The sequence below is a fragment of the Gadus chalcogrammus genome, chromosome 3, assembly GCF_026213295.1.
Source record: "Gadus chalcogrammus isolate NIFS_2021 chromosome 3, NIFS_Gcha_1.0, whole genome shotgun sequence".
Classification (NCBI taxonomy): domain Eukaryota; kingdom Metazoa; phylum Chordata; class Actinopteri; order Gadiformes; family Gadidae; genus Gadus; species Gadus chalcogrammus.
The window spans coordinates 12,806,433-12,834,306 of record NC_079414.1 but is presented as its reverse complement, the minus strand read 5'-3'; the positions used below and the strand labels follow the sequence as shown (position 1 = coordinate 12,834,306).

At 49.9% G+C, this 27,874-nt stretch overlaps 1 protein-coding gene across 1 annotated transcript in view; it reads left to right on the top strand.

The window, feature by feature from the left end:
* Positions 1-26,038, top strand: part of LOC130379304 (microtubule-associated serine/threonine-protein kinase 1-like) — a 67,418-nt gene extending 41,380 nt beyond the window's left edge. Inside the window, exons 8-27 of the mRNA XM_056586055.1 lie at positions 1,575-1,784; positions 2,693-2,794; positions 5,794-5,926; positions 7,405-7,472; positions 7,893-7,969; positions 8,159-8,367; positions 9,623-9,761; positions 10,168-10,300; positions 12,846-13,011; positions 13,673-13,774; positions 14,407-14,529; positions 14,702-14,811; positions 17,965-18,131; positions 18,654-18,922; positions 19,901-20,146; positions 20,943-21,175; positions 21,431-21,553; positions 22,068-22,204; positions 22,657-22,877; positions 23,339-26,038. Coding sequence (XP_056442030.1) covers positions 1,575-1,784; positions 2,693-2,794; positions 5,794-5,926; positions 7,405-7,472; positions 7,893-7,969; positions 8,159-8,367; positions 9,623-9,761; positions 10,168-10,300; positions 12,846-13,011; positions 13,673-13,774; positions 14,407-14,529; positions 14,702-14,811; positions 17,965-18,131; positions 18,654-18,922; positions 19,901-20,146; positions 20,943-21,175; positions 21,431-21,553; positions 22,068-22,204; positions 22,657-22,877; positions 23,339-25,152 — 4,782 coding nt within the window. The 3' untranslated portion in view covers positions 25,153-26,038. The remainder of the gene's footprint in view (positions 1-1,574; positions 1,785-2,692; positions 2,795-5,793; positions 5,927-7,404; positions 7,473-7,892; positions 7,970-8,158; positions 8,368-9,622; positions 9,762-10,167; positions 10,301-12,845; positions 13,012-13,672; positions 13,775-14,406; positions 14,530-14,701; positions 14,812-17,964; positions 18,132-18,653; positions 18,923-19,900; positions 20,147-20,942; positions 21,176-21,430; positions 21,554-22,067; positions 22,205-22,656; positions 22,878-23,338) is intronic.
* The last annotated feature ends 1,836 nt before the right edge of the window (positions 26,039-27,874 follow it).

Below are 27,874 nucleotides of genomic sequence, written 5' to 3'. Positions count from 1 at the left end.
TTTGAACACACACACGGCGGTACACACAGAAAAAGGCACAAACACACACACACACACATAAAAATGCAAAAAATGCATAGGTTTACACGTGCACAAAAACACACACATACATTCGCACAAATGAATTTATTGACACGTGCGCACACACACACACACAGACTCTACTGCTAACACAGCAAAGCAGTTCAAGTTCCACCTACGCAGTTTGCCCTTCCATGATAAGCTCCCCAGATGTGACATCCGATAAAAATCAAAACAAGATTAACCGCAGCGAGCGACAGTAGTGATAACGCTATCAGGGAGAGGGCACACCAAGAGGAAACTCTATGGATGCTAATGACGGAAATGTCACCTTTCTATTATGTTGCATTGTAGTGTTGTTAGATAATAATGCCCCTATCACAGTGATTAAACAACAGACTGGCGATGAATGTTGACAAACCCACAAAATCCCTACACAGTGACTGCATATATTCCAGCTGGAATACTATGTGCATTGTGTCATGCCAAAACGTATATTATAATCTGTATTATCCGCAACCAGGAACTAACCAGGAACCACAGTAACAGTTGAAGTCCATTCATTGGTCAAAGCTTCTGTATTCCCGAAGCCAGTCACAACAGGGTTGACCGGAAGATCATAGTCAAAATGTGCCTGATCCTACATCGCTGCTGGATTATGGAAGAAATGATCGTGGAGATGTTACAGAAAGTCATTCATGGCTCGAAGCGTCATGGGACTAAACGTGGTGTTATTATGCACCCTGATCTATAGACCCTCATTAGGCCGGCAGGAGTCGATTAAAGGACCTATGCAGTTTATTTGTGTCCCTTGGACACTATTAAATGTATCAGGTTGCAAGGAGCCAGACAGAAGTTCAATTGAATATTAGGCTGTCTCCCGCTTATGTATGTATACAAAAAATCGAATTGCTTTTAAACTGCAAATGGGAGAAGTCAAATTTGCTTTGATAATAGAAAGATGAGAGCAGTGACTCCTTATTACTAAACACTTGATCCTCCTGGCCATCTCTGATGGAACCAAACGTTTGCAATGGTTATCCGACCAGTTCTTAACAGGATCTTAAATCAATTGCCATATTGTGGCTGCAAAGCCACAAACTATGGCCCAAGCCTAAAGTGAAGCAGAAAGTGGAATGACCTTTTGTTATGTGCAGATGTTGTGACTTATTTGAAGTGTTAGTTGTTTTGGCTGATTATTTTATCGCTATAATTTTTTCTTTTATTTATTGTATATTATAAAAAAATATTATTATTATGTACAATTATAAAATTGTATTTTATTTATTATAATTGATATATTGTATTTATAATTTTTATAAACTAAAAATAAATCAAAAAAGGATTCCTCACAATTCACCTGACTGTTACCCCTTGCTGAGATTCTATGTGAAGCCCATGTATGTTGTTTGAGCGTGCTGTGCTAGCTAGCCCCATGTGACGGTAGCACACGTGTTTACCGCTGCCGCTCTAACCCTTAGCCCCATGGGATGGTGGATCACATGTGTTCCTCTGCCGCTCTAACCCCTAACCCCATGTGACGGACTCTCCAGGCCACGGCCCAGATGGAGGAGCGTCTGGCCGAGTTCATCCACAGCTACTCCCCCGAGAGCGTGTTGCCGCTGGCCGACGGGGTCCTCAGCTTCATCCACCACCAGATCGCCGAGCTGTCCAGGGACTGCCTGACCAAGTCTCGCGAGGGCCTCATAACCACCGTCTACTTCTGCGAGCTCCAGGAGAACCTGGAGAAGCTACTGCATGACGTGAGGAGGGGGCGGGGTGCACATCGCGTCCTTATCCCGTGTGGAGCTTTGTCTGTGTAGTCTGTTCACACCGCTGCAAAAAATACCTGCTTAATATTTCTAACCAATATTACAATCTTCTTTATGTTTGGTGTTCCTAAAATAATACACACCGATACGGCACTTTAAACACTCGACCAATTCCATTCTTTGTCTACGCTGTACTTTCACTGGCATCCTAAAATACTGGGTGGTGTGGTTCTGTTGAAGCGGCCCTGTGTACAAAAGCTGCGCTTCCATGCCACGATGTCATGTCGTACACGGTGTGATTCGACTTTAACACAGTTAGCACTCAAACCATTACTGAATAAAGATTTCCGCAGCTGTAGGCTAGCTAGATTCAGGTCAGGGCCCATTTACTTGTTTGTTAGCTGCCAGGCTTTTATCTTTATTTGGTATTTAATGGGTACATTCATCATCGTACCGTCATTTTTCATTCACACTTAATGTGTGGATATTTCATTCAAATGTGGCTCCAGACAAGGTTTATATATGTCTATTGAATATGTTTATTATCTCCTCGTCTAGACGTCAGCAATTCATGAATTTTTATCGCTGCTGGTTACTGTTAGAGGAGTTAGACAGGACAGGAGTGAAGGAAGGTGGCCGAAGGCATGCAGAGGTGGTGGTGTGGGGAGGGGGGTTGAGGGAGTGTCACCTTGATTGAGTGAGTGGTGAATTGATGACTGGTTCACAACGACAGCCAAACACTCACGACGACAAGCAGAAAACAACACAATGCAATTCCTCCTGACACGATTTAAAAAAAGGATGGATGTGTATTAATTTCCCCAACATTTATTGTGAGAAAATCAAGTGTAAAGTTTCATGTTGTAAAGTGATTAACGCTCTCTCCCCCCCCCCCCCAGGCTTATGAGCGCTCGGAGAACTCAGAGCTCACCTTCGTCACAGAGCTGGTAAAGAAGCTCTTCATCATCATCTCTCGCCCAGCCAGACTCCTGGAGTGCCTGGTGAGTTTCCCATCCATCACTACTTCTGTCAGTCAGGCCGGCCTCTCCGTCCGTCTGTCTGTCTTTCTGCCTGTCTGTTCCTGTCTGTCTGTCCTTCACTATATCTGCCTGTCTTTCTGTCTGTCCGCGTTGTCTTTCGGTCGGTCGGTCTGCTCTGTTCACGTCTGTATGTATCGGGTCGGTTTAGCTCAGGAGGTAGAGCAGTTGTCTTGTAACCGAAAGGTTGCTAGTTCGATCCCCAGCTCCTCCTAGCTGAGTGTTGATGTGTCCCTGAGCAAGACACTTAACCCTAACTGCTCCTGACGAGCTGGCTGTCGCCTTGCATGGTTGACTCTGCCGTCGGTGTGTCAATGTGTGTATTAGCCGATGTAAGTCGCTTTGGATAAAAGCATCTGCTAAATGCCGTAATTGTATATCTGTCTGCACTGTTCGGGTGAATATAGCTTGAAACTACCCTGATTTGACTTCTCTTCTCACGTTAAGTTTAAGTGTGGATCTGTTGATGTTCATGCTCAGGTTAAGTGAAAGTGTGGATCGGTTGATGTCCATGATGTCCATGCCCAACATGATGCCTCAGAGCTCTGACAGCATGCCACTACGCCAGGTCAACAGCGTCATGACGATCAGCCACGTACACACACACTTCAGAAGTGGCGGTGGCCTCAGGAGTTGGCCCCTCCCACGACCCGCCCAAGCCTATGTTCGATCTAGCACTCGTCCAGTACTCACTACCTCATTGCTCATAAATCATAAATTTAGAGGAACAATGAGCATGTATGTTCCCACGGTTTCTATATAATTTGTGCCCTGCCTCAGTCTGGCTCCAGGTGGCCATAGGCCCGTCCTTGGGAAGGATTAGCCCGCCTTCATTAATACCAACCCATACTGATAAGTACGCTGTTTCTGTCTGGATTTTTTTCGCCCGTGGCTGTCTATATATATATATATATATAGACATTAATCTTTTTCTTCTTATTTTTAAACTTTTGTACGCACGCACACACACCCACACACACACAGAAACACACTAGGTCAGCTCAACAAGCCATCCTTCAACAGAACACACCCGGGCCAGCCTGGGGCGCTCTGCTCCACACCCACACCGCCAGGCCACTCTGCCTCCAAGGGAAGGCATCCGATTGGACAGAATCAGACGGATGTCTTTGTCCTTGCGCCGCTGATACAGACGAACATTAACTCTCCAAAACGTCTGAGCCGTGATTGGCTGCTCGGCACATGCAGGGGGCGGGGCCTGACACCTGGGTTCGCCCTCACCGACGGATCGCTCTCTCCTGCGTGCCTCGACCGGCCTGGCGCCGCCCCTGCCCTTAAGGCTCATCTTTCCGTTGTCACGGCAACCGTCGGAAGCGGTCGATAGGGTCGTTCAGGATGTATACTTGAGATCTGTGTGGCAGATTGTTTAGAGGGGAGGAGGAAGAGGGAGGAGGAAAGGCACACAAACATACACGCACATGCACAGAGACGCACGCACACACACACACACACACACACACACACACACACACACACACACACACACACACACACACACACACACACACACACACACACACACACACACACACACACACACACACACAAATAACAAATTACCCATGCACCTTCCCGCGGACACACATACACGCCCAGGCACAATGTCTGCACAAGTTTATTTAGCATTCATGTCAGTCCCACACTCTGAAATGGTGGAAATGTCTCCGACCGGTAGACAGAAGGATATTATAGTGAGGAGATTATAGCAATTGCCCCGTATTTTTTCTCTGGCCATCTCTATCCATTTGCTCCATCCTCGCTCCATTTTCTCTCTCCGTCTCTCTCTCTTGCTCTCGCTCTCTCCCTCTCTCTCCCTCTCTCTCTCTCTCTCTCTCTCTCCGTCTCTCTCTCTCGCTCTCTCCCTCTCTCTCCCTCTCTCTCCCTCTCTCTCTCTCTCTCTCTCTCTCTCTCTCTCTCTCTCTCTCTCTCTCTCCGTCTCTCTCTCTTGCTCTCGCTCTCTCGCTCTCTCTCTCCCTGGCCGGCCGAGGGCAGGGTATACACAAGAGCTCCGGTGACCCTTGCTGCCCTGTGCTCTTATTTCTGATCAAAATGTCATTCCCCTCGCCTCCACCCACCGGCTGAAACAGGACCTCACACAAACACAGACGACCTTAACCGAGGGGTGATGAGTCATTTACAGAAGGCCTTTAGAATCGACGGCGGTATTACAACCAAAGGGCTTTGGTATGGCGGCTCCTGTGCTCTGTTTGATTACAAACAAAGCGAAACCACTGAGACCTAGGAAAGGGAAAGTGCTTTGACCGGAGACTAGAAACCGATTGCAGATTTCGTGCGACTGGTGCGGTCGTATGCGATGAAGGCAATTCCGTGTGAGTGAGATAGGTCATAGCGTTACACGGTGCGCTTCGCTGCATTTTCAATGACATCCTCAGATTATATTTCGCACAAAGAAGGGTTAAATTGAGCCACTAATTGTACTGACGTTCCTTGGGTTTTCCATTCAAAGCTGTGTTAGTTGCATTCTGACCACTAGAGGGCAGCGGGGCAGGGACACGTTTAGACAGCAAACTGTTTGTACGATTTGATGCATGTAGATTGTGTGTCAATAGTGTTTCACTGTGTAAAATGTGATTTTTTGTATGCATGTATGTATGCACATGCATTCATTTATGTACATATCTTTGCATTTATGTATTATAGCTCAGAGGATTCTGAGCCTAAACGTCTAGCCACAGTATTAATGTGTGTATAATCGATCCACTGGAAAATAACGTGGCGTTTTTATCCACACTGATAGACCCTTATAGACCCTCATTAGGCCAGCTAGACCGAAATTGATCTGAATACTGCAATGTCTCTCCCTCTTGTATACAAAAATGAAAGAATGCATCAAATAACACGACACATAAAATAGTAATTCCATGTGCGTGTATGTATGCAGCTGTGTGTGTCTGACCGGCGTGTGGTCCGTCTGTGTGCGCCAGGAGTTCAACCCGGAGGAGTTCTACCACCTCCTGGAGGCTGCGGAGGACCACGCCAAGGAGGGCCAGCTCCTGGGCACCGACATCCCCCGCTACATCATCAGCCAGCTGGGCCTCACCCGCGACCCCCTGGAGGGTGAGGCAGGGAGGGGGGAGGGAGGGAGGGAGTGAGGGACAGGGAGGAGAGAAGGAACGCAGGAAGGAAGGAAGGAAGGAAGGAAGAGAAGAAGGGAGGAAGGATGGTAGGAAGAAAAGGAAGGTAGGCAGGAAGGAAGGAAAGAAGGAAGGAAGGAAAGAAGTAACGCAGGAAGGAAGGAAAGAAGGAAGGAAGGAAAGAAGGAACGCAGGAAGGAAGGAAAGAAGGAAGGAAGGAAGGAAGGAACGCAGGAAGGAAGGAAGGAAGAGAAGGCTGAACGGTTGGGAGGAATGAAGGAAACAGAGTAGACTAGGGTACACTCCCCGGGGGAATGGTTGGTCTGAAGCCTCCTTGTTAGCTGTTACCTGCTCCTCAATACCCTGTCAGTGTGCTGTCACTGTGACTCACTGTGGATTAGAGGGCTGACTGAAACCCTCTGAACCCTGAAAGAAGCAAAGCAGTGAGAAAAACACCCCAAAACAAACGGTGAATATCATGAATGAGCTCCAGAAGAGGTACAAAGGGTCTCTACATCGGTGGTCGGGGTCCCACCGGTGGATCCTCGCAGTGGAGCCACCTCTGGCCCGGCCGCCTCTGCCTCCCGTCCCGACGCCGCGCAATTAATCACCGTGAGACCCTCAGACGGAGACGCCCCCCCTCCCGACGCTAGCTCACATCTGCTCAGTCTGGCCCGGTGATCCATCTAGAGGCGCTCATTAGCTGACGGGCTAAATGGTGTGGAATGAGTATTCACAAAGAGCTACTGCCGTCCCGGCCCCAAATTAAAACATCCTGCGTTGGGCTGGAAGCCTCGTAGCTTATCTCAGATAACAACATGGCTTTATCCAACCCTGTATTTTGAATTTCTACACACACACACGCGCGCGCGCGCGCATAAACCAAAGACAACAAATTGAGGCACGCATTTAGTCAATTTTTTTTCTTCAGGACTTTTTCATTTGCTGACGCTGAACGCAAGATTTCTCCATTGTCTATCAAATCAGCGAGGAACTCACAATCTCCTCCACATTGTGAACTCGGCTGATGCTCAGCCAGCAGTGGCAGCGCAGCTTTATATCCCTGCTCCTGGGTTTTAATTACACTGGCTGTCCATGTGCTGCCTGGCTTTGTGGGCGTACAGCTGCAATCAGCGCATTTCAACTGCTGTCACATCCAAGAGATAGCGAGCCCAACAGACAGGGCTGCCAGGAACGCTTAAGCACATGGAACATTTAAATCCTGGGGTCGGGTACACACAGACTTGGGCAGGCGTGGAGGGCGGGGGGGGATTGTGCTCTGGTAATGAGGCTATTTTTATGCCACCAAAATTTGGCTTTGCATTTGGGGATAATGACACAAGTTTCAAACGCGAAAATGATGATGTGTGCAAAGTTAAATTGCATTGTTACAACGGGACTTTTATTTTGACACCTGCTGTTGCCGAGTCAACAGTCCTCTGTGTGCTTCCTCCCTCTCAGACATCGTGGGGTTGGACAGCTATGACAGCGAGGGGCCGCACACACCGGAGACCGACGACTCAGCGGAGGTGAGCAGAACCAGCACACGCACACATATACACACATACATACATACACACACATACATACACACACACACACACACACACACAACCTCACTCCAGGAACACATGTGTGTGCACAAATTCATGCTTTCATACATTACATTCACAAACATGCACACTCACAGATTGTGTTTGTATTTCATTTGAGGGCGTATCCTTTTTAGTGGTTAGGGTGTTAGTGGGTAGCCCATTGCTCAGCAGCCTAACCAGGCGGCATCCACGAGCAAGACGCCTAAACCTTTACTGCTCACTAATAACATCCATTCATTTAAACCACGTCCATTAGGAAACATGAAGGTGCTGCATGATGACAGAGTGGTCATAGAGGATGGAGGACCTCAATGCCTTGACGTTAACACATGTTTACTGTCGCTTTGCTCTCAGGGGAAGTCGCAGCCGATGAAGCCTCCATGTGAGGAAGACTTCCAGACCATTAAACTGATCAGTAACGGTGCTTATGGGTAAGGCAGGGAAAGGCTTGTCTGGGTTAGCGTGGGACAAAATGAACCAAATAAACAATCATATTAAGTGACCCCCTCTGCCTCTCTCTCTCCCGCTCTCTGACTTTCTCTCTCTCTCGCTCTTTCTCTCCCTCCTCTCTCTCTCCCTCCTCTCTCTCTCCCCCCCCCCCCCTCCCCCCCCCCGCCCAGTGCGGTGTACCTGGTGCGCCACAGAGAGACCCGGCAGCGCTTTGCCATGAAGAAGATCAACAAGCAGAACCTGACCCTGAGGAACGAGATCCAGCAGGCCTTCGTGGAGCGAGACATCCTGACCTTCGCCGAGAACCCCTTCGTGGTGTCCATGTTCTGCTCCTTCCAGACCCGACGCCACCTCTGCATGGTCATGGAGTACGTCGAGGGTGAGACCGCTCGAGGCTTTTATCTTGAAGGGCTACTGTCTCATGGGAGATTGTCAGCGCAGGATTCAGGCGTAGAATCCTCGGGGAGAGTCGGTGTGCTCGTGTCTGGATTCAACATTTTAAGAGATCTCTCTGACACACTCTTATCAATGACGACATAAATAAGATATAATGTTCCCTTTACAGATGGAATAGAAGAAGAGCAGACAAAATAAATAGGTCCAAGATTTTGGTTGGCAGATCCACCCTTATTTTTCATTGCTATATTTTCAAGTTTATTTCTAGATTATTAGAGTCCCCTTAATTACACCGTCAAAGAGAGCATTATCAAGTGAAAATTGCAAAAAAATATATAAATACATTAGTAGCAGTGTGAGCTTTCTATTTCTATCTGCTGATATTATCACCCCTAATAGCACACCATGCCTGTTTAATAAAACACTAAATGACCAAACATGGCCAATTCACCTAACTAAAGTGTATTTTATTATATGGATGTATATATATATATATATATATATATATATATATACATAAATACGATGGCTGCAAAAGCGAGGTCAGGCCGCGGTATTGTGTTCCGCCCTGTTTGCTGTGATAACAACACATCACGCTGCATCAGGCGAACTCAAGCCCTCTGCGCCGGCCCCTGCAGAGAGGTCCAAGTCCCCACCGGTCGCCTCTGCTGTTGGTAAGGACAGACGAGCCGACGGACTGCTCCTGTTTCACCTCCACCTCCACACTCAGTAGAGAGAGCCCAGAGGGCTGAGTTTAAATGCAGCCACCGGCTAAAAGTGGCAGTGACATGAACCTGTGTGTTCACTAACCTCTACTGCAGCCTCCAGGAGTCCTCCTCTCGGCTTTCACAGAGCGCTCCGGAGAGGGTGAGAGCGACCGGGCCGTGGTCTTAAGGGGCCGGACACACAGGAAACTTTGGAAGGCTAAAGAGGACGCCACCTCCTTTAGTGTTGAAGATCAGGACATTTGACTGTTGCAAAGCACCTTCGAATATCCACACCTAAACCTATGAGGATGTTGGCCGCTGTTTTATGCTGGAGTGATCTTATGATATTATTTTTACTTATCTACCTAACTACTTTAAAACATGAAAAGTTTTATCTGCTCAAGAGCGGCAAAGCAGGGTGCCCATCAGCAAAGGAGGGATGTCCCCCCGTCCCACGTGCTTAATTAAACCCGCTGAGGTGCAGCCGGCGCTGGGTGCTAACCGGCGTCACGCCTCTCTGGTCCTCCCCAGGGGGCGACTGCGCCACCCTGCTGAAGAACATCGGGGCCCTCCCCGTGGACCTGGCCCGGATGTACTTCGCCGAGACCGTCCTGGCGCTGGAGTACCTGCACAACTACGGCATCGTCCACAGGGACCTGAAGCCTGACAAGTGAGGCCTCCCGCGGGCGCAGGACAGATGTTAGCCCTTAAATGTTGAATTTCGCTGCACAGGTGGACCACAGAAAGTTAAATAAGAACAGGGATTTTCACAGTGTTGTCAAACATAGAGAGAGATACAATGTAAAATATAAAATATCAAAGTAAAAACATTATAGCTTGGTGATTGACACAATCAAAATGTTAAACAAATGGTATTCAGAGTTTTCTTTGTAGTCAAACTAATCATTGTACTGAGATCTTTAGGACCTCGTGGGGCCCGACTCGGATCCATAGTCATCGTGTTTTACGATATCCGTTCCTGAGCGAGTGTATGAGTGATCTGTCGAAGGGTGGAGGCTGCTTTTACAACGTGGTTCGGGTGATGAAGTGCTCGCTGTAACTCTGTGTGTCTGCAGCCTGCTCATCACCTCCATGGGCCACGTGAAGCTGACAGACTTCGGCCTGTCCAAGATGGGCCTGATGAGCCTCACCACCAACCTGTACGAGGGACACATAGAGAAGGACGCCAGGGAGTTCCTCGACAAACAGGTAGGAGGAGCCGGCTCATTCTTGTAGTACTGAATGGAGCACTTTACAGGACTGATTATAGCACTGATTAAAGGACTGACTGATGCACTTAGGACTGACTGGAGCACTGATCATAGGACTGACTGGAGCACTGATTATAGGACTGACTGAGGCACTGATTATAGGACTGACGGGAGCACTGATTATAGGACTGACTGGAGCACTGATTATAGGACTGAGTGGAGCACTGATTATAGGACTGACTGGAGCACTGATTATAGGACTGACTGAAGCACTGATTATAGGACTGACTGGAGCACTGATTATAGGACTGACTGGAGCACTGATTATAGGACTGACTGGAGCACTGATTATAGGACTGAATGGAGCACTGATTATAGGACTGACTGGAGCACTGATTATAGGACTGAATGGAGCACTGATTATAGGACTGACTGGAGCACTGATTATAGGACTGAATGGAGCACTGATTATAGGACTGACTGGAGCACTGATTATAGGACTGAGTGGAGCACTGATTATAGGACTGACTGGAGCACTGATTATAGGACTGAATGGAGCACTGATTATAGGACTGAATGGAGCACTGATTATAGGACTGACTGGAGCACTGATTATAGGACTGAATGGAGCACTGATTATAGGACTGACTGGAGCACTGATTATAGGACTGAATGGAGCACTGATTATAGGACTGACTGGAGCACTGATTATAGGACTGACTGGAGCACTGATTATAGGACTGAGTGGAGCACTGATTATAGGACTGACTGGAGCACTGAGGATAGGAGTGACTAAGGTACTAATTATAGAAATGAGTGGAGCACTAATTATAGGACTGACTATGTTACTGATTATAGTGCTGCTGACCAACCTCTAATTATAGTCCTGATTATAGTACTGATTATACACTTACCATACCTTAAATACTATTATATGTATTAATATGGTATATTTACCATTGCTACTACTTGTTATACCACTACGTTTACTTATTCTACAAATATTACTTCCTTTACTAATAATTTCCTTGACTTCTGCTACCGACCGTATGATGATTGAATGAGAGCACTTAGGGTCGAGGCTATGGGCTGTGTCCCCCCTGACACGTCTCAAGGGTCTGGGCCAGTCAGAGGCGGCCAGAGTGCATGCATGGTCACTCTGTGCTCACTGTACTGGGGATGCCCTTACTGGCTCCCTGGCTGCACCTTAAAGGAACAGATCCATAATTAAAGGGTAGGGGCGGCGTGTGTCTGCCCTCCACGTCTGTGAGGAGGATCCGTTGCAGGCCTGGCCGTCCTCTTCCAAGGCCCCGTCTCACTCAGCTCTGAGACTGGGGTGATTGAGAGCTTGTTGTCCTTGTGTTTGTTCTAGCCACTTTGCTCAAAGTCACCTGATGTGTTCTCACGTTCCGTTATACGCACGTTGACCTACCCAAGAAGGCCATAGTTGTGAGTTTAGAGATGTTTTCTGTGTCTAATCAGGTGGGACGCGTTGCACGAGAGATGGAGACCCCACCGTTTTATACAGATGCATTCTGGGTTAAAGAAAGGGTTGTAGAATTCAGATCAGGTTCCATTGACATTGATTGCTTATGTGAATGTGTCTGAAAACTACAGTTGGCAGTGCAACTCTGACAAAGCAGCTGTATACACAGGCATGGCGTCCATCAGTAGAGGTCATACATCATGACAATAAGGTCGTTAAGAGAGAGAAATTGTTCATTTGGACCCAACACGCGATATTATGTTGTTAATAATGCATGAATAAATTCATCATCCCACATCCAGAAAATCAAGGGAGGGTTTTTCCCCGTCCAGCTCGCACGCGTAAACATGCAGTGGTGGGCTGCGCGGGTGATGATTATCCATTATGAAGACACAGCACCCTGAATCGGCCATGGGTGCCAGGATGAATGGATTCTTGCTGCTCCTCGTCCTCCAGCACAAAAGAGACATTCGGCAATTATAGTTATTGTTTGTTCCCCCAAATTAAACCAGTCATAATTAATCTGATTGGCCCACGAATCCTTCAGCCAACTGCGATAGCAGGGAGCATCTGTCTGACGGGGTGCAATCAGCTCACGCAGATAAACAGCCGGGGCCTCTCTGTGTTTCTATTAGAGTACACAACATGGTTTTATTATGGAGATGAGGGAGGCTTTTTTTCTCTTTCCTGTTTGTCTCTGGCCTAATGTCTTCGTTGTAAGGCAATGACACAGAACCTAGAATCATACACACATATTCCAACACACGCACTCACACACACACACACACACACACACACACACACACACACACACACACAAACACACACACATACACGCACACACATATACACATATATAGACACAAACACAGACTGACATTTTACACAAACACATACACACCCAAACACAAACACACACAGATACACAATCACGCACACACACAAAAGTATTTTCACGTGTTTGTGCGCGTTGTGTGCGCACACATACCTGCGTGCTTTCGTACGTGAATGCTCATGCGCAATGCGCGTGTGTGTATGCGTGTGTGTCTCCCTCCAGGTGTGCGGCACCCCAGAGTACATCGCCCCGGAGGTGATCCTGCGGCAGGGCTACGGGAAGCCGGTGGACTGGTGGGCCATGGGCATCATCCTGTACGAGTTCCTGGTGGGCTGCGTTCCCTTCTTTGGGGACACCCCCGAGGAGCTCTTCGGACAGGTGATCACAGGTGAGCACAGGGTACACACACGGCACGGGTGATCACAGGTGAGCACGGCCTACAAACTCATCCAGGTGAGAGTAGGTAGGAAAGAGTTAAACCCGACGTGCTCTCGATTTTTTTACTCATAAAATCAATGTCAACGTTACTTTCGTATTGGTGGTTAACGTGCGAAACATTGACAAAAGTATTTTATTGAAATGACAAAACATTTTATAGATGATGAAAAAACAATGCATCACAGTGGTTTTCGGTTATGCGGTTTGATAGACGATCATGAGATAGGTTGTGACATTTTGGTGTGGCTTAGCTTAGTATTTATTGTTGTAACCTCTTCCAAGGCAAACATAACCATTTGAATCCACAGATAGAAGGAATTTATATTAAAATAATTCAAGGTCAGGGTATCGACCAGGACCCAAGGCACTGAGAGCATGTGATATAGATGACGTTTCTCAGAAATAACTTTGTTTATTGATTTATTCCCTTCAATTTAACTTGAAAACTTATTTGCTTCCTATTTTACCTCATGTACTCCATTTAGATTGTCTGTTGATGGTAAAAGCAATTCCTCAAGGGTCAGCAATCCTCAAAATAGCTGCCTGTGTTGTAGCACACTTCAAAATAAAAGCTCTCTGTTCCCTGCTTGACTCTGATTGGCCCCTGCCAGACGACATTGTGTGGCCTGATGGAGAGGAGGCCCTGCCTGCCGACTCCGAGGCCCTGATCTCAACCCTGCTGCAGACCAACCCCCTCATGAGGCTGGGCACAGGTACTGTAGGGGCCCGGGCCCTCTGCTTATGTTACCGCTCCCATCTGGATAACGCTACGTAGATCCGTTAGTGGAGACTAGAATAATATTACTTTATGTTAGAGACGTTGTGGAGCTACAGCTTTCCAATTGTTATGATCATATTCTTCTTCCGTCTTCTTCATCTTCGTTTCCTTCTTCCTCTTCTTCTTCTTTTTCTTCTTCTTCCTCATCTTCTTCTGTTTCTCCTTCTGTTTCACTTTTCTTTCTTCTTCTTCTTCTTCTTCTTCATCTTTTATTTTATTCTTCTTCCTCTTCTTCCTCTGCCTCTTCATGGTAGTAGTAGTTGTCGTATTCTTTTCCGGTCAACCTTACAGCCCAGTTGTATTATGTGACCTGATTTGCCGCGCGAGGTCAGAGGCCAGCGCTTCAGCTCTGTAGGAATACAGCGTCCTCCATTGGCAACCGTTGTTAACCCAGTGTGTGTGTGTGTGTGTGTGTGTGTGTGTGTGTGTGTGTGTGTGTGTGTGCGCGTGTGTGTGTGTGTGTGTGTGTGTGTGTGTGTGTGTGTGTGTGTGTGTGTGTGTGTGTGTGTGTGTGTGTGTGTGTGTGTGTGTGTGTGTGTGTGTGTGTGTGTGTGTGTATGCCACCAGGGGGAGCGTTCGAAGTGAAGCAGCATCCGTTCTTCTCTGATCTGGACTGGAACAGCCTGCTGAGGCAGAAGGCCGAGTTCATCCCACACCTGGAGTCCGAGGAGGACACCAGCTACTTTGACAGTAAGTGTGTGTGTGTGTGTGTGTGTGTGTGTCTGTGTGTGTGTGTGTGTGTGTGTGTGTGTGTGTGTGTGTGTGTGTGTGTGTGCGCACATACACTGCGTTCACTTCCTCATCCCCTCTCTCTCTCTCTGTTTCCTCCCCCCTTGGTGCCGTCTCCCCCGTGGTCTCCCAGCGCGGTCTGAGCGTTACCGCCATATCAACGCGTACGAGGAGGACGACACCAACGACGACGAGCCCGTGGAGATCAGACAGTTCTCCTCCTGCTCACCGCGCTTCAGCAAGGTGCCGTCTCCCCCTACCCCCTAACAGAGCGGCCCGCACGTGGTCAGCGGTCGGCGCCATCCCATAATGCATTGGGACAAAGTTGGGCTCCGAGGCCCCGACCTAGCGTGGTCAAGCTAGCGTTATCAATTTTCACCTCTGACCCCGGTGGACACCGACATGGTCAATGCGTGGCCAATCACATCACAGCTTTGCTTGATGTTGCTAATGCAGACGTAATCGAAACGCAAACTCAACCTCAGTAAGAGTGAACGGTGTCGGCTGGCGCCAAACGCACAACCTAGCATCCGATGCCGTGCTGAAAGCTGGTGGTGTGATCACCCCCCCACGCTCTCTTCAAGGTTGAGTCAGAGTTGGGTTCCTGCTGGCGATCAGCACTCCACTCAGTGCAACAAAACAGTTCATCTAATGGCAGCGGCGGCGGCTTTTCTGATTAAACTTTATTTTCAACATGGGAGTTTAATTAGCATTTCAACAGCTCTCTATTACAGATACCATGCTTTCTGCCTCAAATGACGGCATTGCTCGGATATGTGTCGAAACAAAAAGCCGAACGATATGTTAGAATATGCTATGGCTTTGCACAAGCTGGCACAATATTTTGGTTGCCATGCATTCGTCTTGTCCTGAATGATGCTATCCTCTAGCTGCAGATCCCTTCAGTTTGTGTCTTTGAAAAGAGAAGGAGGTCCCTTCAAGGCAGCCCTGCTCTGCGCATCTCATCTCGTAAACCGTCGGGTGTGGACCACAAAGCCTTCCCGAATCGTCTGTCCCGAGAGCTGCTTCTGAACGCATATGCTCCTTTCATCCTTTCAAGGCAGCGTGTTCTCTTCTCTCTCTCGTCTCACCACATTTTCATCCTTTTCTGTGCGTCTTTCATGCTACGGTTATTTATTTCTCGCTTTATTTTAAAATACTTTCTCTGTCCACCTCTGTGGACTGTTTTCATTTCACAAGAAAAATAAGAATTGAAACCAGCCCCACTGTCAGAACAACTTCCCAATGTTTAGAGGATCAAGGAGAGAAGAGGAACTGAGAGAGAACGAGGTCCATGTTTGCCGAAGGAGGAAGCAGAACAGGTCGACGGGTGACTGATTTGAAAAGCGCCAACCGTTTCAGACATCATCGGGTCGCCGAACCGCGGTGAATCTTTCAGTGTGGTGTCAGTAACCCCCACCCTCGCCTCTGTTCGCTCTCCACTCTGGATTGGCTTTTTTTATATCACCTTGCCATGCTCCTCTTACACCATTTCAATTCCCATTTGCCCTCTCTTTCTCTCCCTCAGCACACTCTATTAACCATGGTCACTTTCAGTCCGCCCCCTCTCCCCTCGCTCCTCCAACATTCTCCTTCAGCATGGGAGTTTTCAAGTCTCTCCCTCCTCCTCCTCCTCCTCCAGATTCTCCTGTGCTCACCTGTTGTCTGTCTCCTCTCTGGGCTCTCCTCTCTGGATCCAGGAAGGAGGAGAGGTAGATCCTTGAGTACACAGGATGTGCTTCACCTCCCGTGATTGGAGTAGAGAGAGGTGTGAAGGGCTCTTGGGGCCCTATAGCGCAGGATACACTGTATCAGATTCACACCCACCCCTGCCCACTCACACACAGCCACACAAGGTGCACTGCCCTCTCCGCCCAACAAACACTTTGCATGTTAATGTAGAACGCTTAAATAGTCTCACAGAGCTGTCCTTACCTTATCCTTTCAGAGAGTCTTTTATTATATATTTTATTAACCGGGTCAAGAACCGCCTGCTTGTCAGTGACAGGTCTTGATTGACATGCAAGCACAACCAGTACGGACACGCTCCAGAATCAGCACTCGGTTATAGAAATTTGAAAGTGGATGTACAACAGTTGCTCATCGGTCTAGGAACCGAATAAACCCATGGATGTTAATAAGAGGATGGCTACATAAGAGCCCTGCTTTAACCATGTTTACTAATGGATCAGCTGGAACAGCAGCTGTGTTGACGCTCCATCTCATTTGACGTGATGCTGTGTGCTGTGAAGCCTCCTATCCGCTGAAGACTTGCTTGGTTTTTTCCTCAAATGGAAAATCAAATCAGATATAAAAAAAAGAAGATAAAAAACGAGTCAACCAATGCATCCAAATGTAAGACTGAGGTAAGACCTTTCACACCACTGTGCTCCAAAACCCCACTTCAACCACCCACCGACATTCAGGTCCTGCAGTCAACCGCTCGCTATTTCCACTTCCATTTGAATCCCCCGGTCTCAGTGTGTTGTGCGACGCGGCGTCCTTGGGTCCTTTAAGCACGCTGGCACTGCCACTGCGGGTCCTTGGCCATTCCCCTTCCCGAAAACCGTTGGTCTCCACACGACCTCCACGCCGCCCTACGCCCCCCCCCCCCCTCCTACCCTCCGACCAGCGGCCTCCGGTCAGACGCGACCACCGTATGTGTCCCTTTCGGATGCACTGCACTGAACTTATCCCAATAAGAAGCAGTGGCTGAATCCATCGTGTCTGTCACAGCTCCCAGACATCACACATCATGGGATCTGGGACTCAGCAGTCATACCGGGCTCTGGGGAGAGACGTCAGCCTGGGCCAGATACCGACCCAATACTGAAAGGGGTGGAGTTACGCCTTCTTCCCTGTTCCATAACGGAGGAATGGTCTACCGAAGAGATACTTATTTGCAGATGAAGCATTCAATGGTAGAACTTTTAAAACGTGTATTTCTACAGTGAACAGTCTTCATGGTGTTTGTTTAAAACCTTGACAGACACTTTCTCTAAGAACTGGACAGGATGTTTTAGCTGTTTTAGATGACTTCTACTGGCTTGAATTTGTTTTCTCTGCTAGCAGATTACACGCTTTTATAGCCCCGTCTCCAGCGACATGATTGGTTGAAACAAACAGATTCGAGCTCATCGGCTATGAAATATGATATTAAGAATCTTCAGATTCCGATTTTATCTTAGAGATATTATTTGATTATTCTCAGGTTCATTGTCCTCCTGACCTCTGTCTCTCCCTCCCTCCTTCCCTCTCTTCTCTCCCTCTCTCTCTCTCTCTCTCTCTCTCTCTCTCTCTCTCTCTCTCTCTCTCTCTCTCTCTCTCTCTCTCTCTCTCTCTCTCTCTCTCTCTCTCTCTCTCTCTCTCTCCCCTCCTCTCTGGCGCCATCTGCAGGTGTACAGCAGCATGGAGCATCTCTCCCAGCTGGAGCAGAAGGGCAGCAGCAGCTCGGTGACCCGGCGCGAGCACCGGGGCTCCCGGGAAGAGAAGAAGTCCAAGAGAGAGAGCCTGGGCAGCTTCGGCATGAGGGACAAGAGCTGGAGGACCAGCTCCCCCGAGATGTAGGTGGTGTGGTGGTTGGTGTGGGCGTGTTGGGGTGGGTTCTATTAACAGCCTTATTGTACCGACAGCGATATATTGTTTCACTTTCTTATGACAAATGCACTCATTGTAAGTCGCTATGGATAAAAGCGTCTGCTAATTGCCCTCAATGTAAATGTACATGTAATGTTAAAATTGATTCTGTAGAACTAACCCTGTCACCGACTCAACCATTCCCCTCTGACAGGAGAAATGTTCAGAAAGAAGCGAAAAGCAAACAAACAGGAGCTTAACTGTCCATTATTCAGTCATCTAAGCCTTGTGATTATTATTATATATACAGGATGGCTGTTGCCCCTCCCCCCCATAGCATAAGGGTGTGTAAGGGCTGAGAATCAAAGGAAGCCAGGGTAACCTAGCGAGAGGTTACCCTGCTGACCTCTAGCTAGTCTAGACCACGGGTTAGTTAGCCTACTCTTGCTAGCTGGTCCGTCCCTGTCGGGGGGCCGAGGCAGAGCTAACCGTCGGTCTCCGTGTGGCAGGAAGCGTCTGTCCTGCTCCGAGTCCCTGTACTCGGAGGGGGACTCCAGCCCCCCGCTGGGGGCGCGCCGCCGCTTCTCCGCCCTGATGGACACCCACCGCTTCGCCTCCCCGATGGAGGGCGAGCCGGACCCCCTGTCCCGCCAGACCCCCGTCAAGGCCCGCGGGACCTCGCTGGACGGGGCCTTCGGGGCCCCGCCCCTCAGCCTGCTGGAGCAGAGGGCCGCCCCCCGGGAGGCCAACGCCGCCCCCCTCGGCCTGACGGAGCCCCGTGGCGGCGGCCCCAAGGAGGCCGACGGAGCAGGTATGTGGGGGGGGGCTGGTTGGTGCTTGGTGGTGGGGGTGGTGGGTCCCGATGCTGATGTGGTACTGAGACAAGGTGCTCACGGTCTTGGTTAAGGCTCTCAGAGTGTCAGCTACCTTCTATATGTTTTGTTTCTTTTGTTTTGTTTTATCTGACATTAAGCTGAATAGCTAAGCGGCTAGAGTGTTGGGACACCCAGACAAAAGTAGATGTCAGATCACATAGTTCTCCTTTCTTAGATTCCTCAGGCCCACATTCTCCTGAAGACAAGCAGCTGGATTCAAACATCCCGGGATGCTGTTGAATCAGTCTGAATAGTAAAATAGCATGGGACACCCTTGGACGATGATATCACCCTAGTCTAAAACCTTGCCCACACGAAAATATGCATATATTATTGATTTATTAGCTCTGTTATTCGACTTGCATTCTATTATTTCCTTGAATCTTAACGGATACTGAATACTGAATACTGAATACTGCGACTCTTGATGCTGGATGCACAGAATCCGACTGTGATGTGCAGTACATACATCTGATTACCAGTCACTTTAGACAGTAGTGTCTGTTAAAGGCTGTGATGCTATAGAGTCTGAGGAGACGCACTGTATAGGAGTGCAGCAGACTGTGCGGCAGACAGACGGTCGGCCTGGAGAAGTATATAACACTAACGTAATAAAGTGAGAGTGAGGAAACACTGGGAGGGACGGGAGAGAACGGAGAGAGGAGGTGAGAGGGAGAGGGTAAACCTGACAAGAGCAAAAAAAGAAATCCTAACAGCCCCAACAGTTAGTATTTATAGCTTGAGTTTATGCGCGTGAGTAAACCGATGACACAGACACAGTTTCACTTTCCGTTACTCTTCCGCTGTGGCCCTCCACTCTTTCCCACCCTCCTCGACTCCTCACCATACCACCCTCTCCGGTCCCTTTCTCCGATCCGTAGACCCCAAGCCCCCGAGGCCAGGGGAGGGACCGCCGGCCCCCGGCCACGCCGACCCCGGCCTGGACCAGGACGTGGTGGCCCCTCTGTTCGACCACCAGGGGCCCCGGGCCACCAACGACCTGGTCCTACGGCGGGCACGGCACCAGCAGATGTCGGGGGACGGGCCCGAGAAGCGGGCCTCCAGGGCGGGGAACAAGGTCACCAAGTCGGCCTCGGCGACCGCCCTCTCCGTCATCATCCCCGCAGGTACGGACCGGGGGCCAAACGGACTCACAGTGAGGTCCACTAGACGCGTCGTAGAGTTAGGAGTGGGATCGTGTAACTGAAGAGGGATCGCTGTTCCTTTAACTGGGTGAGGCTGTTTGTATCTGTTGTCCCTCTTCTGTGGACAGGGGACGGGCCGGGGAACAGATCGCGTCGTATTGATTAATTTTATGGGTCCCAGGGGGGGGGGAATGGTTGTTACCTTTACAATTGTAACTGTGTCACTGAAGTGTGATAGCGGCCCCTTAAACAGGGTGTGCTTGTGTGTATCAATAGGGCCTTGTCTGGTTTTATCGTGATCTGTTTTGCTTCCTTGTCTCTGGTCTTCCGTCTCTTTGTTTGCAGTCTAGGCCAGGTCTTCCTCTGTAAATAGGTTTTAAGATCTTCCTTTTAGATCTTTGCTCATAAATTAAAAAAAATACAAATTGTAAAGTAAGGAAATGGCTCTGCTGAAGCTCCTAGAAGGGCAGAGCGGAATAGATTGGAGTAAAACACAAGGATGTGTGCAGAACGCAAAGAAAATAAAAACATAGAAAACAATCTAGGAAAAATGTACAATATGTACATTATATCTCAGCAAGCAAATAAAATGTGCATATAGAAATGTAAAATATTCAATATTCATATTGCTATACAAGTGTCATCATTGCTATAAAAAGGTTTAGATAAGATTATACGTGTGTAAATATAATTTTTTAAGCCGAGCTGTTAGACTAGCTTCCCTCTCCACCTCTGTGTTCCCCTCTGTGTGACTTCCTTTCTCTCTCCCTCCCTCCAGTGGAGCACTATGGGAGCTTCTCCCCGCTGGCCAGCCCCATGTCCCCCTGCTCCTTCTCCTCCAACCCCTCCTCCCGGGACTCCTCCCCCAGCCGGGACTTCTGCCCGGCGGTCAGCGTGCTGCGCTCCCCCATCACTATCCACCGCTCGGGGAAGAAGTACGGCTTCACGCTGCGGGCCATCCGCGTCTACATCGGGGACAGCGACGTCTACAGCGTGCACCACATCGTCTGGGTGAGGCTCCGCGGGGGGGTCCACTGCTGGGTGGTTGCTGGGGGGGGGTTGCTGGTTCAATGCCTGGGTCCTTGGCTGGTGCCGGGGACAGCAGAGAAGAAGCGGTCAGGCGGGTTTGTACAGGGTTGATGTTTTGGATGCATGCGCACCTGTTCTTTAAGGCAATAACTCAGCGTTCTGTTGCTGTTTTAAAATACTATCAGAGTCTGATATTATGTGCAGCAACAGTGAGCTTTTGACCGTGTCTCATGACAGCATGTGGAGGACACCGGTCCTGCCCAGGAGGCGGGGCTATGTGCCGGTGACCTCATCACCCACGTCAACGGCGAGTCCGTCCACGGATTGGTCCACACCGAGGTGGTGGAGCTCATCCTGAAGGTACGGGGGAGGGGTGAGGTCACGCACTGGCACTGGACTCGCGGGAGGGTCCCCCTCCACTCACAGCTGTGGTTCTAGTTCCGTGGAGAAGGTCTATTCATGGTTATATCTGAGGCCCAGCCGTGTCCTCTTAGGGCGACCAGTTCTCAACACCATCCATTCATTTGGAATCAGCCAATGGAAATGACATGGGTTGTTTATGAGGAATACAACTGTATTCTGCTTTATGTATGGTTAACAATAGGGGGGCAGGGGATAGGCTCAAGAGGTTAGGGGGGTTGTTCGACTTCCAGAGGAAAAGCACTGGGTTCGATCCCCAGTCAACTGAACATCATATTCAGATTTGATCCATTTAAGTATCAGAAAATATTAACCCCAAACAATCACGTGTGTGATTGTGTGTGTGTGTGTGTGTGTGTGTGTGTGTGTGTGTGTGTGTGTGTGTGTGTGTGTGTGTGTGTGTGTGTGTGTGTGTGTGTGTGTGTGTGTGTGTGTGTGTGTGTGTTTGTTGCAGAGTGGGAACAAGGTGACCGTGACCACCACTCCCTTTGAGAACACCTCCATCAAGGTGGGGCCGGCCAGGAAGGCCAGCTACAAGTGTAAGATGGCCCGGCGCAACAGGAAGACCCCGGCCAGGGAGAGCCAAGACATGTAGGGGACTGCTCTATGAAATCCTATCAAACAATGTTATGGCTATGGCTGTGTCGCCAGGCGTTACATTAGATCAGGTCGGATTAGGTCATGCTATTACTGATGAAAATATATATTCGTCATATATATGAAGAATATTATATATAAAGTAAAGTAAAGGAATAATAGTAGTGATATAAGTAATATTGGTAGTAATTGTTCAATGTATTTCGAAATGAACCTGTAGCCAATTTGGAGCCGCAGCAACATATACATGTTCACACATTCTATATGATCAATATATATATATATATATATATATATTGTGAATAGAGAATGTTACGCAAAAAAGCAATAATAACACAAATTCCGACTAATATTGTATTACGGCCTCTTCAACATGCAATGCTCTCAGTGAAGCAGGCTGTATCTTAAGCAGCATGGACGTTCTGACCACCGTGTTTCTGACGCAGCGTCTCCTCCGGGCTGGCGTCCTGCGGTAAGAAGCGGAGCTCCTTGTTCCGCAAGATCACCAAGCAGTCCAACCTGCTGCACACCAGCCGCAGCCTGTCCTCGCTCAACCGCTCGCTGTCCTCCAGCGACAGCCTGCCCGCCTCCCCCACCCACGCCCTCTCCGCCCGCTCCCCCACGCAGGCCTACCGCGGCGCAGCCGAGACCCCGGGGGCCTACCTGGGTAGGCACCTGTTCGTTTGGTTCGGTGTGTGAGAGCCTCTCCCAGGCGTGAGGTGTCTCGCTCGAGGGCTTCGAGGGTTGCGTCTCTTTTGAGGTTTGGCCACTGATGTCACTCTGGCCATGGCATGGCAGTCATTGATTTCCAAATATGGCCTTTTAGTTTTTCCTGAATCTCTATCCAATCACAATGACACTCTTGATCTCTTCATTCATTCGTCAAGTAGAAACCGATTGTGACCTCACAAGGTCAGGACGGTATCACGAGGCCATCGATTTTCAGTTCTGCGTTTTTCTGGTTCTGTTTTTCGGTTTCGTTCATTAAATACCAGTGGTAACGGTGGGAAGTGAATCAAAGTTCACACAAAGTCTGGTGAAGTCACGTTAACGCTTTCCCCGTTGGACTGTTTTCTTCTGATAACTATTGTAATTAGCTAACATCTCTCTCTCCCCCCCCCCCTCCAGGGACCTCGCCCCAGAGCAGCTCCCCGGCCTCCAGCACCCCCAACTCCCCAGCCGCCCAGCAGCACATGAGGCCCAGCTCGCTGCACGGCCTCTCCCCGAAGCTGCAGCGCCAGTACCGCTCGGCCCGCTGCAAGTCGGCCGGCAACATCCCGCTGTCCCCGCTGGCCCACACGCCCTCCCCCACCCAGGCGTCCCCGCCCACGCTGCCGGGCCACACCGTGGGCAGCTCCAACACCACCCAGACCTTCCCCGCCAAGCTGCACTCCTCGCCCCCCGTGGTGCGGCCGCGGCCCAAGAGCGCCGAGCCCCCGCGCTCGCCGCTCCTCAAGCGGGTGCAGTCGGCGGAGAAGCTGGGCTCCCCGCTGCTGGGCCAGCCCGGCGCCACGGGGGGCCTGGGGGGCCCGCTCCGCAAGCACAGCCTGGAGGCCCAGCACTCGGACTACCGCAAGGACGTGTTCCTGTGCGAGGGCGGCCTCCAGAGCCTGCTGGAGACGGACGGGGAGAGCCTGCCGCCGCCGCCGCCGGCGACGCCGCCCCCGCACATGGCCCCGGGCTCCATGTCGCCGTCGTCGTCGGGGTCGTCGGGGTCGTCGGGGTCGTCGTCGTCCATCGCCCCGGAGACCGGCGTGCTGAAGCCCGCCAGGAGGCTGGGCCGGCAGGAGTCGCCGCTCAGCAGGGAGACCCTCCTGGCCGGGAGGGAGAGGGAGAGGGAGAGGGAGAGGGAGAGCGAGGTGGAGCGAGAGAGGGAACGACACAATGAGCGAGAGAGGGAATACAAGGCAGCCCTCGAGGCGTCTGAGACCCAGTCGTCGCTGCACAGAAGGCTTGGCACCAGCCACTCCCCCGTCGGCCTGCAGAGCTTCAAACTGCAGTCCCAGAGCGGGGCGGTCGCCAAACCTCCGACTCCCGGTACACCGACCAGGATCCCCGCGGGCCTTGGCGGGCTCCGGGGCCACGATAAGAGCAGTGAGGGCCACGGCGATCTGTCTCCAAAACAACACCAACAGGACATGAAACCGTTTTCCAACGCCAGTTATCTGCAGCAGAACCAGGTGATCAGAACTGAACCAAAACACACGGGGGACTCCCGGTCGGGGGCCGGCTGGCCCGGGCTACCCAGCGGGGGTAAGAACCCAAACGCTAACCTCCCTCCGGAGCAAAGCACCTGCATGTCGACGGGGGGAGGGGCGACCGCCATGAACAAACCCTTCAGGGCCCAGGCCGCGGGGAAGAGTGGCGCCGACAGCAACGGCCTGAAGAGCTCCGACCTCGGCTCCAAGAGCCCCAAGCTCGCGGCGCGGGTCCTGGCCCCCGTGGTCCCGCCCCACGGCCAGCCCCTGTCCCTGGGCAAGGGCAGGCCGGGCCTGGGCCCCGTCAACTGCTACCGGGGCACGCTGGACTGGGAGGACAAGTGCCGCCTGGAGGTGGTGGAGGAGGGCTCCCCCAGCCCCTCCCCCTCCCCCACCGCCACGGCGCCCTCGCTCTGCGGGCCGTCGCTCTGCAAGGCGCGGCCCGCCTCCCCCGGCGACAAGACTAGCTTCGTCTCCCAGCTGACGTCCGTGGCCAAGACGGTCCTGGGGCCCATCAAGATGGTGACCCAGGACGTGGTGAGGAGCCGGGAGCAGCCGCCCCGGGCGCCGGAGGAGAGGCAGGGGGGCGCGGTGTCGTCGCAGCCGGAGCAGCAGGGGCCGACAGGGAGTGGCTCCGCCACGCCCAAAGCTAAATGGGACCCGGTAGAGGGGCCGGGGAAGGGGCCCCCGAGGGACAAAGACATGCCTTTTGAGAGAACAGTGCAGCAGAAGACAAGCACCTGAAAGGAAACATTGTACATTCCCTAGCTCCGAGTGTGTCGGGCACTTCATGAGTGGATTCCAGCTGCGGTCTCCTCTAGAATCAGGGTCGGTCAAAACAGCTGCCACAACGATGCATTCTCTGTTGTTTTTTTTCTAAGCTAAAGTATCTATTTAATATATCAGAATCCTCCATGTTGTGTAGACCTCTATATCAGATGTGTATCTGTGCGTGTGCGTGGCCGGGTGTCTGTGTGAATGCATGTATTACGATACGTATGTATTATAGGTACACAAAGGTCGAAAAGTGCTTTACCAATCAAAACATGCTGAATACTGTGAATACCAAATCCTACTCTATTTTGCACTTTTCTTTGCAGAATTTCTTTTCACGTTAATCGAAAAGGACAATGCGGAAAACTCACAAGCAAAGACTGGGTTACAAACAAACAAACTGCGATGTTGGCATAACCCAGAACAACCAACGCCGCGTTAGGAATTAAAAGTTGTCAGTGAGTCCATAGCGACTCGGCAGCGGAGCAGCGGTCCAAACGGGTTGACCCGTGGAGGAAGGCGTTGTGCAGTTAATGTCCCATCACGCTGCATGTCCTCGCCGTCCTCTGTTTCTCTGTGTCTTCCTGGGTCCAGATGGTGGCGTTGGGCGGCCATCTTGGCTCCGTTTCCAGGGGTTGCAGTAGAGCCGGTTGCAGCTGGTCTCTGGGGCGGAGCTTATCTCTGTCTCACAGGACGGCCACCAGCGGCCCAGCTGCTGAGTCATCCTCTGACACTCACATGCCTACATATACATACACACACCCACACACACGCTTACAGGCAGGCACACACACACACACACACACACACACACACACACACACACACACACACACACACACACACACACAAACAATGCATACATACATGTGCATACACTGACAAGCACACACACACACACACACACAAACACATAGCATGCACAAACATTCCCAAACACAAACATACAGCCACACACAGATAGCCTACGCACACACATGCAGGAAACATACAAACACACACAGCATACACATACAGTACACCTACACAAACAAGAACACACACACAAATACACATTTGGCCATGCATACTTAAACACACACACACACATGAATATATAACAAACACACCATGCACACAAGTGCACATAGACACAGACAAACAACAAACACAACAAACACATTGACAAACATTGGCATGACAGCGAATGAACAGAGGGAGGAAAGATTGGTTAAAGTATGATCTCATTCAACCAGTGAAGCTGACCCAGTTTCATAGTTTTATCTACGGTTGTATTCTTTTTGTGTCTATCAAGTGAGTCAAATTTTACAATCAAATCACCGTAGACCGTCCTTGTAGATAGCTGTAGAGCCCAGGTACCATAGGAGTGCTGTAACTTTGTACAGCACAATCATGCATTCATTTGATGAAGCCAAAACACACAAGAACGTAGATGTAGCATTATGTTTTTTCACTGAAAGGGCGTCCACTAGATAAGGTTGTATTTATTGTACATAATGATCCTGCAAACAAAGGGAACTCAACTCAAAAAATGGTTGGCCTCCATAGAAAAAGGTTTAACTCATTATACTGTTCAGTAGGAGAAGTCTCAGAATATGAAGTCAGAGATGGGATACACCACGACGAAGGATACAAATGGACCCACAGCATAACAGAACATCTAAATTTCGCACAGTCTGGCCTTGCTATTTTTTTCAGTCTTAATAACTTGCCATTCATTATTATGCAAAACAATTGCAGCTGTCGGTGAGGCCTGCCCTATATCACTGACTGTATATCACTACAAACATATACAATTGAAACTAAATGTTGCGATGTGTGGAACATATACACATATATACATTGGGTTTCCCTTTGGAAGCAGCAGATAATGTTGGGTATGGTCCTACACTGCCCTCAAGTGCTACAGAGTGGTAATTGGTTGAATATTGTGGAGAGCGGCATGGGAATGATCAAGCGGGAGCCCGTGTTATGTGAGAATTGCAACTCCCGTGCCCCATACACCTCACGTCCCAGAGAGTTGCCATTATTCTACATACAGAACAACGGCACAACACACCTATCCCACGAACATAACTGCTTCGGTTACGCTGTTCCCTAGCCGATCCCACCTGTCACGGAGATGCAATCCCCCCAATCAACCACATTCATAATTCCAGCAGTGAACCAGAACAAGTATCCCTTGCGAAAACCCGGAACATGGCGACCACGGCTGTGATTGCTTAACGCCCCCACCTGACTGCATTCAAACCAAAAGCGAAGGCGAGACGCAAATACATACAATGCAAAGATGTGAATAGATGCACATTTTTCGCCGGATAAGCAGTGCCTCGCCTCGAGTGTGGCAAAACGTGGCAATGCCCCGCACTCTCTAGACACGGCTGCTTGTGGGAGTATAGCACTTTGTCGATGGAAGTGCTTAAAACCAGGATATTCAATTCCACCACTAGTCCGTATGGTCCACACAGTACTTGTTCGAAATTCAGAATGTAAATCGTCCAATCGTATGGCCGAACGCACTCTGTAAGTTGCATCAATTAACGGAAGTTCAACTTTTGTCCCGCCCCTTCAATGCAAGCCTTCCCAGAATCCCTTGCCCCAGGCGAGAACGCCACCAATGCAAAGTGAACGGGAGACGAGGGCCACACTCGAGGCCACACGTTTGCTGCGGCCGAGCCGTTACACTTGCCGC